At 43.7% G+C, this 14,925-nt stretch overlaps 1 protein-coding gene across 1 annotated transcript in view; it reads left to right on the forward strand.

Annotated features, from left to right (window-relative positions):
- Positions 1 to 14,925, forward strand: part of LOC117935196 (protein FAM160A1-like) — a 20,436-nt gene that overhangs the window by 4,595 nt on the left and 916 nt on the right. The window contains exons 2-12 of the mRNA XM_034857334.1: positions 865 to 1,213; positions 2,569 to 2,758; positions 3,985 to 4,212; positions 5,225 to 5,390; positions 5,853 to 5,997; positions 7,659 to 7,952; positions 9,590 to 9,757; positions 9,845 to 9,924; positions 11,152 to 11,324; positions 11,411 to 11,522; positions 12,794 to 14,150. Coding sequence (XP_034713225.1) covers positions 1,109 to 1,213; positions 2,569 to 2,758; positions 3,985 to 4,212; positions 5,225 to 5,390; positions 5,853 to 5,997; positions 7,659 to 7,952; positions 9,590 to 9,757; positions 9,845 to 9,924; positions 11,152 to 11,324; positions 11,411 to 11,522; positions 12,794 to 14,150 — 3,018 coding nt within the window. The 5' untranslated portion in view covers positions 865 to 1,108. The remainder of the gene's footprint in view (positions 1 to 864; positions 1,214 to 2,568; positions 2,759 to 3,984; positions 4,213 to 5,224; positions 5,391 to 5,852; positions 5,998 to 7,658; positions 7,953 to 9,589; positions 9,758 to 9,844; positions 9,925 to 11,151; positions 11,325 to 11,410; positions 11,523 to 12,793; positions 14,151 to 14,925) is intronic.

Here is a 14,925-nt window from a genome sequence, read left to right on the forward strand (position 1 = left end):
TGTGTGTGTGTGTGTGTGTGTGTGTGCGTGTGTGTGTGTGTGTGTGTGTGTGTGGTTCTTCTTGGACAGCTCCTTGGGAATTCATGGAATGTCCCGGAACCGCCCAGGGTGGGACTCGGACGCGTTTCCATTTTTCCTGTTTGCATGTTGCCTCTGGCGACCCTCACTTCCTGCTTCGGCCTTGGCGCTTTAGCCTTTGGTCAGAAAGAGAAAAACTGAAATATGTGAAGACAGAAGGAGAGAGAATCTGTTGTCTTTATTTATAGAAATAAAGGTACAATCAGGTAATTAATTGGTTATGTAGTGACGTCCATGAGACTTTCTGTTTGATGACCTCTTGCTGGAGATTAATGCTGCGTCCCATTATGTGTGGTGTGGGTGTTTGAGAGGACCTCTGGATCTACAGGGGTCCTCTCAAAGACCCACAACACACAGGAACAACATGAAGCCCATGGGAGACAATCACAGGCTGAGTGTGAGATTTATGAAGATGACAACTGTAGACATTAGGGTTGGCAATCAACAAATTAATCACACATTTTATGTTCTAAATAGACTTTAAAGGGACACATTTTTGAGTTTTCAATGCTCCAGTATTTAAGACTTGACGTAATTACTCAGCTCACATCCACAGTACACGCAAATAACGTTGTGGAGTCTTGTGGAGAGAAGCATCTGTGTGGGTTTTGAAACTACACTTCCCATTTAAAATACACTTTTCTTTATCAATTACTGCTCAAAGAGCTTTGTTTCTTTATCGTTGCATACTGCTGCATCGCTTCCTGGTTTCCATTCACTACCGTACATATTATCACTATTACAGGAATAATAAAAAAACGGATAAACTCTCTCCATCCCCTGCAGGCCAGCAGCTGCCGACTGAGCCCAGGGAGAGATCCTGATCCTGGGCTGAGAGAGAGCCAGCTGATGCCCCCTGAGCCCAGGAAGAGAGCCTGATCCTGGGCTGAGAGAGAGCCAGCTGATGCCCCTGAGCCCAGGAAGAGAGCCTGATCCTGGACTGAGAGAGGACCAGCTGATGCCCCCTGGTCCGGCCCCCGTCCCACACCCTGAGCTGGAACATGCTGTAACCAGCTGAGTGCCAATCAAAATGATGGCCTCTGTGGTTGTTGGGGGCCACCGGAAGAAGTCTCTCACGCTGAGAGGGGTGGACCCAGAGACCTGTATGATTGTCTTCAAGAACCACTGGACACAGGTAATCAATCAATCAATCAATCAATCAATCAATCAATCAATCAATCACATCTCAGGAAGAAAAACTCACTTTCCTGTTGGTTTATCTCTTCTGCCCCTCAGTCATAGTCTGTCCTATTTTATTTGTATTGTTTGGCAGACACTGTGTGTGTGTGTGTGTGTGTGTGTGTGTGTGTGTGCATTTCTGACCCAGACTTTGGCCCTTAAACACAAGATCCATTTAGAACAAATCTCTCCACGCCCGCCAAGAAAACCCACACGAAACACACTCTATGCCTGTGTGTCTGTGTATACAAGTGTCTGTGTGTGTGTGTGTGTGTGTGTGTGTGTGTCTGTGTGTGTGTGTGTGTGTGCGTCTGTGTCTGTGTGGTCCTTTTGTGAAGCAGCTTAGGTCAAAGGTTAACACAAGTCCAGACAGTGAATTACGTTCTCCTCCCTCTCTCCAACATCTAATGTGTCTTACATTTCTTATAATAACGAGTCGTTGCTGTTTGCAAAGTGCCAGCCACACAAAGATAATTAGTTAAAATCTAAATATTTTGTTCATTTCAGTTGATTTCAAACAATTTAAAACAGATTGCAGAAAAATATGTTTCCCAAAACGTTTTTTAAAGGCATTTTTGAAGCCTGAAATTAAGGTTTTGAGCAGTTGTACTGGTACTGGTACTAGAAAATCCAAATTTTGGAAAAAAGGTGCAAGATGACGTACTACTAGGAGTGTTAGCGTCTGCACAGGCAGGATAATAAGAAGGAGGAGTTGAGATGAATGCATGGGTCAATTAAACACAGGACTATAACCCAGGAGACCCATGTAAAAGAAGAAGTCAACTGGCTCTCATACTGTGAAAAAATATTAGTTGACTCAACTTAACTAAGTCGAGTCATCTTGTTGCTTTGACTGAGTTAATTTGAGTCAACTTATAGTGTAAAAGTTATTGCACTTCAAATCACGAGTCGATGCAACGTGCAGTCTGTTGCCTCAACTTCCTGAATTGCGGAAGTTGGACTTGAAAATATTATTTAAGATAACTTTAAGAGATGTTGGTTGAACTTATTTTATCAAGTTCCTACAACTGTGAATCAAGTTGGCTCAACATGTTTTGGGACCGATTGGTCCCAAGTTAATTAGCCAGTTAGAGACAAAACGTCGTGAACATATTCATTGGAAATCTTTAAAATCATTCCTCGAAAGAACCAAGCAGACGCGCCTTGTTGCACCATCCATCCATTTCCTTTAAAACTTGCTATTTTAAGCGAATGGCTTGCTAGCTTTTGAGGCCAAAGCTTGACGTCAGGCTTTATCCTGGGAATGTACTCCCGCTGATCCAGCCCTCTCCAACCTCCCTCTGCCTGCAGGTGGTAAAGATCCTGGAGAAACACGAGCCGGGTCGTAGCAGCACCAGTGCGTTGAGCTTCCTCTCCGGTCACGGTAGCGGCGGCTCTGGAGCGCTACGCCTCGGGCCCATCCCGGCCGACGAGGCCAGCGCCGTCCAGAACTACGTGGAACACATGCTCTTCCTACTGATGGAGGAGGAGGTGGGGCAAGGTAAGAGAACAACAAAGAAGAACATCATGCCGCTGCGTTGCTTTGTATTCAGTAGCTGAGTAACCGTTCCCTCATTCTGTCTGTCACTAGTCCCCATATGGTGTTCATTAAATAGTGAACTATAAAGGGAACGACCAAACCAGAAAATATATCTATCTGAAAATATAGTTGCGTCAGTCGATGCTCCGGTTGTTTGTGTGATGGAGGCGGGCCCGCCCTAGTCTGGCTTCACCCTCCTATGTTCTTCCTCTCAATTTTCCTTTTCCTTCAGTACTCCGTCTGGGTTTGCGGCATTTTCGCGTGTTTTCTCCTGTCAAATCCTTGGCGGACCAATCAGGGAACAGAGGGAGTGTCTGAGAACGAGGACGTTGACGTTGTGCGCTAGTTTGAGTTGTAGTTCCGTAATGGCGGCGGAGAAAGATGCGTGCGAAGCCATTCGGTCCTTATTCATGTTGCCTGTTACATTTCCACTGTTTAGAAAAGAAAGCCCACTCTTTTTCAGTTTCAACGGCGACTTCTGCTTCTTCTTATCCTTGTAAAAAACACAACAGCGTTGCATTGTGGTGTACAGGAGTGAAATGTAGGGTACATTGTAGGTACTCTCAAATTCTCTCAAAGTGCATTGTGGGTATTTAATAGTGGTAAATAGTGAATAAAATTAACCACAAAGAATTTGAACACCACTTGGAAATGGCGAACACACTATATAGCGAAGGTGACCAGATTTCTCAGACAACATTTTCAGCTCAGAAGCGTATTTACCTCCAAAACACGTCATGTTTTTATTTTTGTAAAACTTAAAACGGGGACACTAGACCTAGAGCTGTTTCTCCCAACAGACAACATTATGGAAAGGATTTCTAAGGAGGTCGACCTTTCCGTTAAAGATTAAGATCCTTTTTTAAAACATAAAAGTCCGCGAAATTGCGTTTGCTAAACCCACCAGACTCCATGTAAATAATCTGGAATTTTAGCATCGTAAAATACGGCTTTCTAAAACATCTCTGAGCTTGTCTTGAGCGACTATCAGCTCCGTTTGGTCAGTGTTTTCTTTCTTTCATTCCACTTTTGGGTGAAAACCGTGGACATTTCCGGGGACAGATCACCAAAACCGGGGACTGTCCCCGGAAACCGGGGACGTCTGGTCACCCTATATATTAGTAGCGCACTATTTGCTTGACAGGGAACGGTTTTGAACCCAGCTGAACTCCTCCATGTTACCGCAGGAGGAGCGATGGGCCCCATCCTGGAGTTCGTGGTTCTGGAGGGCGTGATGGAGAGGCTGTTTCTGTGGAGTCTGAGGAGACACTTCACTGAGGACATGAAGCTGGAGCAGCTCAGGATGTACCAGATGCTTCTGTCTCAGGCCAGACAGCCTCTCCTGCACCACAAACCCGTTCTACGGCCGCTCATGATGCTGCTGGCCTCCTGCGCCGGAGCCGGGGGCGGGACTGGTGAGTCGGAGGTGAAAGGACATTTTGGGGAAATATGCTTATTTAATTTGTTGCAGAATGTTAGTTGAAAAGATCAAAAATAGGCTCATATGTGTCATTCTGTTGGAGCAAGAGCCGGCTAGCTTAGCTTAGCACCAAGACAGGAAACCAAAGCTAAGTTGATGCTAAGTCAGGTTTTTCCAAGGGGTTTATGTGTGGGACTATTATGGACTTCCTGGAGACTTGTCGTTAGGGTGACATTGCTAACAAATCAGAACAGAAACATGTAAAACTTCAGCAGTCATACATTAAATTCTTCTAAATAAGAGCCCTCCATACAACAGCAGTTCTGTCAATGTAAAAAAATTACTTTTTTTCTTATTTGAAGCTCATTTCCAAACTTATTAGCCACCATTAATATGTTATATTCTCTGTTGGCAAGTGTGTTTCTTTAGTTTGTGGTCAAAGGTGCACTATGAGTTCCTACAGGGTTTCAGCATGATGTTATTTTTGTCTCAAATAGTAGGCATCCCTCCCTGACACACTAGCTGCCCCCCCCCCCCAAATACACGGTAAAATAGCCCGGTCTCAGGAGACAACACTGGCCATAAACATCAAACAAACACTAGAGGCACAGGCTGGGCACCAAAACACATTGACTGGCTGGATCGTGGTTTGCTGTGTTTTGGTGCCCGGCCTGTGCCCGTAGTGTTTGACGCTAACGCCCTTTTTCATTGTGTATTTGAGCTGAAACCACACAGAAACTCATGGTGCACCTTTAACCTAAAAGGACATTAAATCAATATCCTTTCAAATAAAATAAAAACTAGTTAACAAACTAAAGCCTTCACACGGATATCCTTCTCTTTTGCTTAAAGTACCTAATCCGTCCAAAGACACAGCCGTTGGTTTATCCGTCTGATGACATCTAATGGGTTTAAGTGGTTAATTAAGAAGTGGTTTGCCATGCTGCAGGTGTAGCCGGTAAAAGGTTTAGACAGTTACCTGGGTATGTGTTCGTCTGCCCCCCCAGACAGCGGTGGAGGTGTGGTGGAGGCGGAGCTGGTCCTCCTGTTGCACCAGCTGTGTGTCGCTCTGGTCAAAGATCCCTCAGTGCTGGAACTGTTCTTCCACACAAGTGAGGACCAGGGAGCTGCCAACTTCCTGCTCTTCTCCCTGCTCATACCATACACACACAGGTAGGTACACACACACACACACACACACACACACACACACACACACACACACGTACATTTACAAATATGTTGTACACACAAACTGGAAGGGTGTAATACATTCAGGTTTACACTGATATATACACAAAAAGAAACATAAAAATACACAAGTACAGAGAAGTCGTGGACACAAACATATACACAGGAAGCACAGGTGCATACACACTCCGATATGATGCGTATGCACAGGTAATACACACACACGCATTAATAAACATCATTGTAATAGTGAACATAGAAAAAGGGACTGCTTTAAAGGACTGAAAAATTAAATTAACAGGCAATAGGGTCGAAAGACGATAAAAAACACAACATCACGCATAGAAGAGTATCTGAATACATGTAAATGTAGCTAATACAAGATGATTTATATATATATATAAATAAGTATTAATGTGACTGAACGTCTTCTGCCTGGCTCAGACAGGGTTCGGTTGGTCAGCAGGCCAGAGATGCTCTGCTGCTCATCATGTCTCTGTCGGCCTCCGACGCCCGAGTCGCCCAGCACATCGCCCAGAACACGTACTTCTGTCCTGTGAGTACACACACTACACAACATCATCACATCGTAGGACAGTTAGACGCAGTAGTTGAGATATAGGTTGCATCCTTCATCTCTAAACCTTGATCGTTTTGAGACAACGGAGGAGAGGACGGCTCTCTGTCTCTGCTCGTTGGTTCAGGGTCGCCTCCCTGTGCAGCGCCTGCTAGTCTGGGAAATGTCAAGGATTTGGGAGATTTGATCACTCCCGGCGTCACACAGTAGATACAGATCCCAGAGATACACTTCACTGCAGGACTGTTGCATGATGGGAGGTTTTGTTAACCCTAATGTTGTCCTCGGGTCAAATTTGACCCGTTCTCAGTTTTTTTATCACAACAAATGGGGCCGTCGAAATAAGCGCAGAAAACTTCAACATTACAAATGTCAAATAACTTTGGAAAAAACACTTAAAAAAGCAGCCAAAACATTGAAAAATCTACAAAAATGTCTGTTGACGGGAAGACAACACAAGGGTTAAAGATGTTGACGATTTTTAGCTCACAGCAGTGTTACTGTAACCGTCCGATAAGAGACTTTAAGGTCATGTGAGTTATACCACACAGATTAATTGTACATCTGTGGAGAATTTAAAGGTGCAGCGCTGCTACTTTATTGCACGTCGGCCCCCTGTTAGCTGAGCTAAGCTAGGTTAATCTCCATGCCCTCCAAATGCATGCTGAGAAATGGTATTTGTTTTGTGTGCTAATGGCAAAAAATGTCAAAATTCTCCTCTTAAAAGGAGATGTAATGCTTTGGGTCAACAGAATAAAAAGGTATTTTACAGTTAAGAATGCACTCCTGGATACAGATTGGGGTTTTCTATGAATGAGATGGTTGTTTAAATGAGTAGAGTTAGTTTTTTCTCCATTCATCTTTCTTCCCATTGTAATGTCATTATCACAAGTTATGTAATACTAAAGAGCCTATACTGAGTCCTCGGGAGCGTTAGAGAGAGAGAGAGAGAGAGAGAGAGAGAGAGAGGGACAAACAGATAGGTACAGAGAAAGAGAGAGAGACAGAGACAAACAGATAGGTACAGAGAAAGAGAGAGAGACAAGAGAGAGAGAGAGAGAGAGACAAAGAGAGAGAGACAGAGAGAGAGAGAGGGACAGAGACAAAGAGAGACAGAGAGAGACAGAGACAAACAGATAGGTACAGAGAAAGAGAGAGAGACAAGAGAGAGAGAGAGAGAGAGAGAGAGAGAGAGAGAGAGAGAGAGAGAGAGAGAGAGAGAGAGAGAAAGACAGAGATAATCAGTGGCGGGCAAAGGTGTTTTTATTTTCCTAAATTCTCATTTTATTCACAATTAATGTTTTTAAGTTTTTGAGCCAAATGCTAATAATGGCAAGTGGTTTTATTTTATATTTTTCATATATGTTGTATTTTTATCTTTAAAAAAAATCTATTTCATGTCATAAATTTTCATTTTATTCACCAATAATGTGCACAAAAATATGAATTCATTTTGAAAAAATTAAATAAAAAATCTCAATGACACTAAAACAATGCCAAACATCACATGTGCCATTCTAGCAACTCCGTGTGTCTGTAGTGGTTGGAGCTAAAAAGCTAATGATGGCATTTTAGCATATTAGCATGCTATGTGCTAATTAGCACAAAGGCTAAAGACTGAATGTACAAACATTGCAATCTCTAGAGACAGGCAGCTCTGTCATCATTGCCAGTTTCTGCTGTGTGTGTGTGTGTGTGTGTGTGTGTGTGTGTGTGTGTGTGTGTGTGTGTGTGTGTGTGTGTACTCAACTCGTACTCTTACCTGGTGTTTGTGTGTCTGTGTGTGTGTGTGTGTGTGTGTGTGTCTGTGTTTGTGTGAACAGGTCCCGGCGCTCGTCCACTTCCTGCACTCGCTGGACTTCTGCAGCGCCGTTACAAAGGTCGCTCATCCCTCCATCCGGTCTCAGTTGCTAGGTTACATCTACAACGGCTTCCTGGTGCCCGTGCTGGCTCCTGCTCTGCACAAGGTACTTCAACTCATTAGAATAAAGGGGGTCATGATTCTCTCGAATTTCGACGGCAATGACACATCAAAAGCCACTAGATGGGCTTAAGGGAACTTCACAACAACAGTTTGAGTTTCTCAAAGTTTACGAGGTCCACGTGAATGCACTGTTAGTTTAACAAGGTGCACGTGAATGCACCATGAACAAGGAGCACGTGAATGCACCATGAACAAGGTGCACGTGAATGCACCATGAACAAGGTGCACGTGAATGCACCATGAACAAGGAACACGTGAATGCACCATGAAGTCCCGTCGGAGCCCACGTACTTTACCTCTCGTTCGTTTCCATAACGCACTGAAGGTCAAGGCACGATGGCAACTTCATGGAAGTAGGAGGATTTTCCAGTCGTGTTGTTTCTCTGTAGTCTCCGACTCCGTCGTCGGTCGTGGCGTCTGGATAAGCCGAGCCGTAAGCTACCGCTAACGCCGCCTCGTGTCTTTAGCTGCATGCTACCAGCCGTACGTTATGCTGTGTCTGTTTTTTTTAAATATTTAAAACCAAAATCGTGACACCCTTAAATACTATTTGCAACTGTGTTGCTGATGGTGATTGAGTCTTGGGGGAGGCTTTGTGTGGCACTTAATTCCACGTCTCCTACATGTAATATCAACCAGGGCTGTAGTCAAGACCACCTTTGTTGAGTCAAGACAAGTCCAAGACCAGGACTAGTTTAGTCCAAGTCAAGACCGAGTTGAAAGAGGTTTGAGTCCGAGTCAAGACCGAGTCCAGGACAGAATAAAGGTCTTATGCATGACAGAATCAAGACAATCATTTTGGGTTTCACTTTCCCTCCAATATTTTTATCAACATAATAAAGACACCTGGACTCGGTTCAGACCAAAAGCCATATCTGGCAAGACCAGCGGCAGAGACTGAGACAAGTCCGGGTCCAAATACTAGCGAGTCCGAGACAAGTCCAAGACCATAGAAAACTGGTCTTGAGTCCGGACTCGAGTCCAAGACCGGACTCAAGTACTACAGCCCTGATGTCAACACTAGTGACATTCATGCTTAAAAAATGAAAAAGTTAAAAACATCGATAAAAAGCGTTAACAAAAGTGTTGATTGTCAATTTTGTCGGGAAGAAAACACAACGGTTAACCGTTAACAATGTGTTGTTTTCATCAGATGCAACTTTTATAACAGACATCCAAAAAAACAGTTTTTAAAATGATTTTTATAATCATTAATAAAAAGTTAACATAGAATATAAAATGTGTGCATGTAAACCATAAACTGTTAAAATTCATTAAAGCATAACTAATAATAAGTAACCATTATTATGATTTTGTTGTCTGTAAAATAACTATTATTTTAAGTCTGCGATGGTTATCATAAAGCGTCACCATAGAGATGATTAATTATTGATGTGTGTGTAGCTGACGGTGGAGGAGGTGATGGTTATTATAGAGCGTTACCATAGAGATGATTAATTATTGATGTGTGTGTAGCTGACGGTGGAGGAGGTGATGGTTATTATAGAGCGTTACCATAGAGATGATTAATTATTGATGTGTGTGTAGCTGACGGTGGAGGAGGTGATGGTTATTATAGAGCGTTACCATAGAGATGATTAATTATTGATGTGTGTGTAGCTGACGGTGGAGGAGGCGATGACCACCACGGCGTACCTGGACCTGTTCCTGCGCTCCATCTCTGAGCCCGCCCTCCTCCAGAGCTTCCTGTCCTTCGTCCTGCTGCACACGCACGACAACGTGCACATCCTGGACACGCTGGTCAGCAGAGTCAACACACCTTTCCAGGTAAGACACGCGCTCCCTGCTGCCGTTTCACGCTTTATTCTTCCTGATCTGTGACGTGACCTTTGACCTGTGCTGGGTGTCCATCAGCTGGGGACGGTGTCGCTGGCCCTGTTCAGGACTCTGATTGGTTTCTTCTGTGAAGACGTCATGCTGCAGCTGGTGTTCAGGTGAGTTGCACACGTCCACAGGTCCTTGGACATTAAGAATTAGATATAATATAGATTATGGTTCACCAGGATCTCTCATGAAAAAAACTGACAGCCAATCTGTGCAAAGTACTAAATTGTACTGAAGTGTTTTCATTTAGTAACCTTTGAATGTTAATCAGACTCGTTAAGAACAGAAGCCTAGGATGATAAGATGTGGTTGTCATCTCATGAGAGTTGTTCACTGAGAGCTTTACATTTGCATAGATGGATAGACAGATAGACAGATAGACAGATAGATAGATAGATAGATAGATGGACAGACACTTTATTCATCCCGAAGGAAATGTTGGGCATCCAGTAGCAAGACAACCATAACACAACCAACACATATACAGGGCGGCATCTGGCTCGACCAGTGGGAGCGTGCGCCCCATGTTGACTGGGTCCTGCAGCGGCCCGGGTTCGGATCCGACCTGCGACCCTTTGCTGCGTGTCATCGCCCATCTCTCTCCCCCTTTCATGTCTATCCACTGTCTCTACACAATAAAGGGAAAAAGCCCCAAACATATTCGCACATATACATATAAAAATCCCTCACAGGAGGGCAATGACCATGGTAAGGTGAGGTACTATTGTAGACTGTGTGTAATGATGATAGTGCAAAAGTGAAAAAGGGAACAGTGCAGCAGATCACGATAAAAATATTGACTATGACTTTAAAATATAAACATAATAACCTATAAACTGACTGAATAAGAACATTATGTAACAGGGATTAAGTTATAAGATGTAAAATGTAGATGCGATGACCGTAGTCCAGGTTATGTATGGGGGCTAATACAGTCAATAAGTAGTTAGTTGTAAAGCAGACAAGCGAGGGGTGTGTGTGTGTGTGTGTGGGGGGACCGATACCTTTGTAGAATTAAAGGTGTCCCTTTCTGCTGAATCCAAACTGTCTGCCAAGCCTCTCCCCCCACAGGGAGGAATGAATGCGTGTGCATGAGCAGTGATTGACACACAGCTAGACCAAACAAAGCCAAACCCACACATTCGTTTGGCCTCTTCAAGTTGTTTTTGAAGCTAAGTGCTTCCTCTTGTGGCTGACTGGAGTAAAAAACAACTGTTATATTATGACAGCAGTCATAATATAAAGTTAGTGTTTTTCCTCCAGGGCCAATAGCCACAGTAATGATCTCTTCTGGCAGTGATGCATGCTGGGACTAAGCAGTGTCTGCATGTCCTCAGGTATCTGATTCCCTGCAGCCACCTGAGCAGGAAGCAGCGCTCCTCCTTAAAGCAGACGGACTGTTACTCCTCCAGCGCCGCCTCCTTTCTGCTCCTCATGCCCTCCTGGTGTCCTGGGAGCCTCCTGAACACAAACCTCCACTCAGAGCACATCCACTGGCCCCAAGGAGCAGGTCAGAGAAACTGAACATATACACAACACAGATAAATCCTCTTTAACGACTGATTCATGCTAACCTAGCCTCTGGTTCTGGGTCAGATCTCTCCGTCTCAGAGAGTGTCGGGTACTGCCGTGGTTCAGACTTCTTGATGGATGTGAACTACCTCCACTACCTCTGGGACGCCCAGCAGGCCGTCTCCATTTCCCACAGGTCAGTCTCAACTTCCTGGTTTAGTCAGAGGATTATCAAAATGGACACACACCATCTTGAGATGGACATGAATGCTTTTCATGGCAATATGTCCATAGTTATATATAAATAGATATTTGACTGAAAACCACGTATATCACCTCATGGTGGCACCAGAGTAAAATTAAAGGGATTACCAAAGTTTTTTTAATCATTATTGCAATATCAACTTGCGTAGTTAACACATCACAAAAGAAAAAACTAAGATTCTTTGAGTTAGTTGAAAGAAAATATCGGTAGAAAACTGCACTTTATAATGTAACAACCATTCTTTTTTAGTGTTCATTTCATTGTTCAATTTGTTTTAATAAAAGAATGTCGGAAATTATTTACTCTAATTTGTTGTAAATTCAACAATCACTTTGTTGTATTATAGCAGAATACTAAAAGCTGCGAAAAAGCAGAACTAAGAACACTTTATTATCTGTTTATCCCTCATGTTGTCTTTTTCAACGTTTTCTTTTTTATATCCAAAATAAAGGAAGTCAAAATACAAGTGAAAATTGTTGGAAAAAGCGGCGAAATCTATGAACAAAAATCAAAAATACCAAAAAATACAAAAACTTCATAAAAAAACTTTGTAAAAAGCAACAAAAACTTTTTTCATGGTCAAAGTCAAGACAACACAAGGGTTAGTTAATGCAAGTAACACAATTCACATTTCACATATTTTCCTAATATCGTGCAGCCCTAGTAGGATTCATCTTCATGAACATGAATGCCTGTAAGGCATGGCAACTTTATTTGTATAGCACATTTCAACAACATGGCAATTGAAAGTGCTGTACATAAAACATTAAACAGCAGTTAAAAACACTTATTTAATATGAAAATAAAAGTTACAGCGCAGTATAATAAATTAACGATTACTTAAAGAAAAGCAGCATCAAAAAGAAAGGTTAGCCACTTTGAGTGATGTTATCCACTTTCTGTACAAGATGTCATGGCGATCCATCCAACTGTTGTAGAGATAACTGACTCAAATCCACGTATGTCAACCTCATGGTGACACCAGAGGAAAACGTCATGAGATCATTAAAGTCAGTAGGATTCATCCTCAGGGGACCATGAATGTCTGTACAAGATGTCATGGCGATCCCTCCAGTAGTTGTTGAGATGTTTCAACCTGGACCAAAGTGGTGAACCAACCAACAGACGATCAATACGTCCTAATAGGAGATTATTTAATATGTCCAACGTCTCCAGTTCTGATGATTGTGTTTTGTCTGCAGGGCGTGCCGGCTCTGGTCGTCTCCGTACGACGGGGTCGACCCTCCGCCTCAACAAAACCCATCGGACGCACCCAGGGACAGCGTGGAAGACGAGGACGAGATCGCACGGCGAGTCGAGAGTGACTCCATCTGCTCCCTGGTCATCACTCCCCCCCCCTCGGCGCTCTCCCCGACACCCCCGTCCTCCGATACCGTCGCCACCGGCGATCAGGCGGGGCGAGCCGGCTCCGCCCTGGAGCTGGAATGGGACGACATTTTTGCAGACGACGATCCGTCTTCGTCAGCGTTTCTAAACACGGCAGCAGCAGCAAACGACAGATGCGTCGCGACGCCTCTACCCCCCCGACACATCCAGGAAATGCAACGCACCGCGACCAAGCTGGTGCACGGCTCCTACGTGGAGGAATCCGAGTTTCAGGACGACGTTCTGGTCTACGATCTAGTCGCCCAGAGAGAGACGAAGGTGGCCATTTTGGAGCGAGTCGTGGCTGCGAATAGACGGGCACGTGGGAGCATCTCAAACAGCCAACGGACGTCAACAGCAGCGACGACGACGACAACTTTAACGTCGATGCTAACGACAACCGGGAGGACGGTGATGGAAACGGTAAACGGTATAATGTCGACGAGGAGGATGAGCGAGGATGGAGGGAAAGAGGAAAGGAGGAGTGAGGATTTAGTGAAGGAGGTGAGGAGTAGTGACGATGTTGGGAGAAGGAAGGAGGGAGATGAGATGAAGAGGATTGACGCACAAGGAGATCATCAGTTTTTCACCAATGGTTTCAACGCTAAGAACCACATCATCGACGAACGTGATGATTCTGATGAAGACGCCGATGTGTTTAACCAAAACTGCAACCTCACAAATACTGTAAATCACACACTGCACGAACACAACACACACCCGACGCCATGTTTTGGGACTTTACCCAACGGCCACTCTGAATCGGAGCCATTTTTGAGTCGCCCTTCGGTGGCTGACGCAAAGTCTCCAGATCTGCCCGGTGACAAAGTCGCCGATAACGATGACTTCCTGTCCCGATACCACGAGCTCATGCTCTCTTTAGGGGTGGAGCCAGACTGTGATGACACCACAAGTGACATCAGGACATTCAGGAGGCGGGTCCGAGCGCTGAGGCAAAGACTGGAAGAGGAGGAGGAGTTTGCTTTTAGCTCCTCGTGGGAAGACGGAGAGGAGGAAGAAGAAGAGGGGGCGATGGACGAGGCAGAAGAGGATGAGGAAGAGGAAGGAGAGGAGAGGTCGAGCAGCAGTAAGAAAGGCAGCAGGAGGCACGCAGTTCCTTTTACAGGTCTGTGTTTAGATGGCAAAGGGAATAACGTCCTGAATAACCCTTCTGTTGTCCTGGGGTCAAATCTGACCCCTTTAAAAAATGTCTTTATCTGAAATATCAGTTTATTTTTAACCAAATTACCACAAAAAAATGGATTGGATTCCTTACAACGCTCTTTGCAAATACAACTGATCACTTTCATTCCTCTGATCTTAACTATTCGTCATAATAATTCATAATTTCTGGTTTAATAACTTAAATATTAGGTGTAATTTTATATAAATGAGGGTTAGTGACCATGAATTCCAAAAAGTAGTGTAAAACTAGTGGTAGTTAGTAAAATAAAAGTCTAAAAAAAGGGCCAAAAATGTCAAATGTATGTCGGTTTTTGACCCGGGAGGACAACACAAGGGATTAAAAAAAAAAAAGTGTCCATTAGATCAATTTAAAGCAGCTTTGTGGTTGCATCTTAAAAAAATGACGATCCAACAAGAGGTTGTAAAATTATGGCTGGATGAATTATGTCTGTGACAACTAATTATGGACTAGTTGTCACAGATGGAAAGAAGAAAATATTCACATTCATGGACAAATTACTCATACCAATTAATCAACTATTACAGTAAAATAGTTGTGATTAATTTAACAGTTGACAACTAATCGATTGATCAGTTCATCTTTGCTGCTCTTAAAGGAATTATTGTCTATATTTTCCAAAGAAATCCGTTTATATTGCATCAAGTTGATCCAGGCTATATTATTTCTCTCCCTCTCTTTCTCACACACACACACACACACACACACACACACACACACACACACACACACACACACCAACCT

Source organism: Etheostoma cragini, chromosome 19 (assembly GCF_013103735.1).
Source record: "Etheostoma cragini isolate CJK2018 chromosome 19, CSU_Ecrag_1.0, whole genome shotgun sequence".
NCBI classification, from domain to species: Eukaryota; Metazoa; Chordata; class Actinopteri; order Perciformes; family Percidae; genus Etheostoma; species Etheostoma cragini.